We start from the raw sequence: 5621 nt of genomic DNA, 5'->3' as shown, positions 1-5621 counted from the left end.
AGTATGAAAACTGCAACAGATCTGTAACTGAGAAATTGCGTCAGAGAGAAAGGGAATGACAAAATGCATATAAACTAAAGGGTTGCTAGATGCATAACTTACCAAAGGGTTTATTATAACGTGGAGAATAAAGTGATTCTAGAAGTTATCTACATGAACTGCTGTTGAAAGCGAAAATAATGTTTGAGTGCCTTTTGTTAACATGGCTTCATCACGTGGCCCATTCACATTTTAAAAACACAAAGAGAGTACAAAACATGGACAGTAAGCAGTCCAAATGAGATATAAAGAGGAAACATTATTATATCAAATTATTCCAAAATATTCAAGTACCTGCGTCCATCCACACTGTAACTTTGTTTACATGGAAACGTTTTTTGGGAAAATAGCCACATGCATCTAACTGGTGGATATGCTGTAAAGTTAACTTCGAAGCAAAACTCTTCCTCACCAATTTCAAAATCTTCTTTAGAGTCAGTTATATTTATAAATCCCTTTTCTGGGGAAAAAAAAAAAATTATATTACAAAGGCTGGACTGCTTAATGAAGGAATTTTGACATCTGTATGTTTTTTATTTTGGTTATCACAAGCAAAAAAAAGCACCATGTTACATCACAAAAGGCATCCTGTTAATCAAAATAAGATAATGCTTCAAAATAGTATTGAAATGATGTCACTGTGTTCAGCTGCAGACAAATGATCTGAGCCTACTGAAGCTGCATATCTGGTCAAACCAGAGCCCTTCCAAAATGGTCCAACATTTCTCCCCCATCTGCCCTACAGAGCCACAGGACCAACACCACCATTATTTATTTGGTTTGTTTTAGGTGTGTGTTCCAGGTGTTAACAGCTGCATCTCCTGGCTTTCCTCTAACAGGGAACAAAGCCACGTGGCACAACCAGCATAATCAGATGTTGATAGTAGTTTTTTCTTCTTCCCTGAAACGAGCTGAAGATTTTGCAAATAAGTCCTTTAGCTGCTCCTTTATTTCTACATCTAAATTAGATATATTGGATGCAAGACAACTGCAGCATGAAAAAGTGTTTTGAAGATGTGCGTAAACCACGAGCTGCTGGTACTTGCCCTGCTATGGTGGGATTAGTTTCACCTAATGGAGCTGTCTGAAGTTCAGTGACCCACCTAAGCTACTTGTCTGGACCTCTGATAAACTCAGTGGAATGAGACAGGCATGTCCAGATGTATCCCATCCTAAAATAGAAGATAACAAAGAGGTACTGAACTGCTTCTGGAAATATCTGTTTCTTGACACTGACTGCTGAAGGAACCAAAGTCATTGCTGGGGCTAGATGTCTCACGAAGTAAAATGAATCCCCCTCAAGGAGACTGAACAGCAGACACATGTGGGAGGAGGCTGTCCTAAAGGCATCAATGGGGCTAGGATCAGCTCTGTAAAAATAACAGAATCATATACATTGGAAGAGATCTCTGGAGATGTCTATCCAGCTCCTGCTCAGAGCAGGTCCAACTAGATGAGGTTGCTCAGGGCCATGTCCAGTTGAGTTTGGGTATCTCCGAGGAAGTAGACTCTACAACCTCTGGAAAACTTGTGCCAATGTTTAATCAGCCACATGGTGAAAAATTGCACTGTAGAAATATTGCTGGACTGGGTTTTTCCTTTTCAGTTTTTTTCTTCTGGTTGTAACCCTATATTCTGCTTGGCATGTTTTATCTCTGTCTAGCTTACTGGTTTAAAAAACACTATCTATCTGGAAACTCCCATATAAATCACAAAAATTTCAGTATTTTAAAACAAGAAGCAATTCCTTTCATGACTGTTCTCCTAATTTTTGATATTAAAGGCTTATTGGTTTTATAAATTGGACCTTCATCTTTTGAATGATCTTTTGGACCTCATCCTTCCAGTCAGAGGTCATCTTTGTGTGTACTGTTGACAACACAACCAGTCAAGAGTAAAGGCTTTCTCCAGAGTGCATACAAGGACCTTGAAGCACGGTATGCCATTTCTCTGGAAAACAACTCAGAAAAAGTAGTTTCTTTCTTGAAGGAGAAAGAAAATAGCACATTATTGCTTGGCTTATCGTTTTTTGGCAGGTTTAAGTGTATTTCTGCCAGAGAAACTGTGAACATGATTATTCAGTAATGACAGAGAGGCGAGATGAAATTCTTGAGACTGGCTTCAAAGCTTTCAAGTCTCTGTATTTATTGTATTTGTTTATTTGTTGCTTTAAACCTAACATGTGTTGCAAAATAGCATCAAGATTGCGTAGTGTTAAAAATTCTTTATTCAATGCTGGTAAAAATTGAGCATAAGAACTGCAGAAACAAAGAGCCTTGCAGCTGCAGTTGTTGGCATAATCTCTGTTGTGCTTTAAAGTGTCCCTACTACCCTGCCTGACCTGACCAGCTACACAAGATGGGACAAGTAGGTGAAGCGTCAATTAGCAAAGAGCAAACCAGAGCTGTCTGGCTGCAAGGTGTTACTAGAGATTAGAAGAGCACCCATCAATGTAGATATGCTAGCCAGGCTCCCCAGGCAATGCAGTATGTGACAACCAAATCAGTTTTCTCTTGGTTAAGTTACATCACGACCATTCCCAGTGTAGCTATGGATGCTGACTCATGCACAGTTTAAAGGTAGGACACTGATCATTTCAGAAACTGCTACCCTATGACACGGACAACCGAGTGAAATCTGCATCTATATCACTGCCGAAATTGCACCTGGGATGCTAGCACAAATTCACACCAACAATGGTTGTTGTTAATACATTAGGCTAAAGGCTGGGGTGGATCAGAAGCACAGGATGTCCCTGTGTAACCTTGGAGAGAGAAGCACGGCTGTTAGCTAGGTATGACAACATCCCCCCACTTTAATCCACCATGTAAATAAACAAACAGATTTTTTCATCAGCAAAGTCAATGAGCCCTCAGAAGTTTTGTTGGCATAAAGGGTATTAAGGAGGGTACAGACAATCATTGTAGCTTGGCATACCCCAAAAAATACCCCACTCAGAAATACAGTCTTCCAGGGACAATGACTCAAGTATTGAGTCCTGTTAACGTGACACATACTCACACCTGATAGTTTATGGATCCAGGAAGCCACTGTTTCTGAACCGGGCACCAGTACTGAGAAAGAAGAGGATCTTGCCCTACCTTTACACCCCTACCTTCCTATTTACTAAGGAAATGTGTGTAGAAAAAATGCCCGGGTATGGTACTCGGTTATTGTAAATGAATAAATTGTAAATAAACGTCCTGCTCAGTGGCAGGCAGAAGCTGAAAACAGGATTATTGCACTGGGAAAGTCATTTCTGAAGAGAGTGAAGTCTCCTACCATTCCTAGCCAAGGTGTTGTAAACTCTGAGAGCAACTACATCTAAGATCAAATGTGTGGTGAGTGCTTCAGAGAACATTGTTCTCAGGGCTACAGACTCCAGTCAGAAAACTACTCCCAGTGCCTACTCCAGCAGCATGGTCCTAACTACAGCTTTCCTTTTTATGACTTATTTCCAGACTTATGCCTATTTGTATGTTATTTCCATCTGAGAAACAAGGTTTGCAGTTGAGGCTGTTCTGGACTAACTTCAACACTGCTGGCTTTTAAATCAACATGTTGCTTAAATAGAATGAGGTTTCTGTTGGTATGCTTTCACTTTTTTAAATTTTCAGGCCTTGTGTAGCTTGGTGTTAGGAGGATGGCTCCCTTCAGTGCCTGGAAAGCAGGAGACTGGCAGAACAAACAATAACGCTGGAGTAGTTGTCTCTCTAGTTTCAGGTTTTCCTTCAGATCCATCACAGCTGCAGCAGCACTTCTGTATGGCAGTTTGCCAGCTCTGGCAGCACTCACTATTCATCATCTCTCTGGGCTTACATTCTCCATTAACACAAAAGTTTTAACTTCTTTTCTGCTACCAGTTCCACAAAAATTTTAACTTCTTTTCTGCTACCAGTTCCCATTAAAAATTTGGCAAACTCAAATGGCTACTTGTTAGTCACTCCCCCACCATAAGACAAAACGGTCATTTCTCATTTGTTCTGGGTTTTGAGTGGGAGAGCCCACCACCAAGAAGCTTCCAACTGTTCGATTCCTTCCTGGTGGACCCAGGTTAAGCCTGGTACAGATTTTCTATCTGCTTTTTTCTGTATAACAGCAACAAGCACCTGAAGGGACCATAAAAAACAGCAGAGCAGAGGCCACGAGAACCTCTGCCTTACCTCCCCACCTCTGAAGGTGCAGCAAAGGAGGGGTGGAGGTGCTGTTCGTGAGTGAAGGGAGATGGTGTGGGAGCAAGTGGTGAGGAGGTGGCTGAGGCCATGGCTGCAGCTTTTCAAAACCCATACTGGAGTCTGGACATTTCTGTCTCATATTAGTTGAAACCAGTCACTGGTCATTCCAGACTGTCCAAACTAATACACAGAGCATTAATAGCTGAACACGCAGGGCAGGTTACGCATTTTATATTCTCGGGCAGCTCCAGAACGGTGTTTCCTGCAGTGCTTTACCTCTAGTTTTTTGTATCTGCTTTACAGCTGCCCACATCCGAGTTCGTGGCACAGAGAAGGGCTACACAACTACACTACTCACCCCTACCCAGGAAGCCCAAAGCATAGCCCCCTGGGGACCCTATAGCTTTGTGTCCCCACAAAAAGCCACTATGGCTTCGCATCACACTGGCTGAGAGTCGCCTACGATAACATCAGATGAATCCCAGCCTGTGTTTCTAGAGATACCATTGAAACAATCAGGTAGACTAGACCCCTAAACAGTGCCATCTCATTGCACTTCTAAAAGTACTGTCTTTTAATGGGAATTATTTGAAAAGCAATATAAAGAAAAGGTTGATTATCTTCAGGTACCAGCATGACTCAGTTCAGATTAACCTCTTGGCTTTCCTGGACTGCCAGTAAGTGCAAAGAGAATTTTTCCTTAGAAAAGGAACTACAAAACATACGCTGCATACCCGCAAGCCAAGAACTGCTGCATGGAAAACAAAGCAAAACAACCAATGAAGGGACAAAATTAACACCGGGGTTTGGAATTACCTAAAACTGTAACCAAAGCAGTTTGATTCAGATGAACTGTAGAAGAACAGGTATAATGTCCACTATCGCTTCTTCCTGCCGCTGAAGCAAACGCATACTGGATCCGAATTGCTGAGTGATCTGTTTGATATTCTAATCCTTCAAACTGGCGATCCTAGTTTTCAACAGAGATTCCCATTTAATCAGTTGATAGTGCCCAATATTATCTATTTTAAAATATGTCCTGTCTTCTTACCTGCTCAACTTCTTTGTTTTCAAAAGATAATTTTATTCCAAATTTATAATTATGGTAAACAGCTCTGCATCTGATCAGCAATGGTTCCCCAACTTTAAGAAGTAATTCAGGTAAAGGTGCTGCTTGTCTTTCATTTAAATCTACAAAATCAAAACATTGTCACTGAAACAACACTGTCACTTTGCCTGGAAAAATGCTCATTTAGATCAACATTTGTTTTTCTAATGTTGCATAAACATCCATTATTATATTGTAATGATAATTAGAATTTGGGAAAATTACTGATTAATCATGAAATCAGTAAATTTGATGGATTTAGATGTCTCAAACCAAATTTTGTCATAATTTATACATTA

The 5621-nt window shown here is 40.6% G+C and overlaps 1 protein-coding gene across 1 annotated transcript in view; it reads right to left on the bottom strand.

Annotated features, from left to right (window-relative positions):
- Positions 1-333: 333 nt before the first annotated feature.
- Positions 334-5621, bottom strand: part of LOC104081921 (receptor-type tyrosine-protein kinase FLT3-like) — a gene marked incomplete at its 3' end in the record, with an annotated part of 12421 nt that continues 7133 nt past the window's right edge. Inside the window, exons 7-9 of the mRNA XM_009584847.1 lie at positions 5266-5405; positions 5031-5184; positions 334-499 (exon numbers count right to left, since the gene is read on the bottom strand). Of these exons, the coding sequence (XP_009583142.1) occupies positions 334-499; positions 5031-5184; positions 5266-5405 (460 nt within the window). The remainder of the gene's footprint in view (positions 500-5030; positions 5185-5265; positions 5406-5621) is intronic.

This window comes from Fulmarus glacialis, unplaced genomic scaffold (assembly GCF_000690835.1).
Source record: "Fulmarus glacialis isolate BGI_N327 unplaced genomic scaffold, ASM69083v1 scaffold50759, whole genome shotgun sequence".
Lineage (NCBI taxonomy): Eukaryota > Metazoa > Chordata > Aves > Procellariiformes > Procellariidae > Fulmarus > Fulmarus glacialis.
This window is presented reverse-complemented; position numbering and strand designations above follow the sequence as displayed.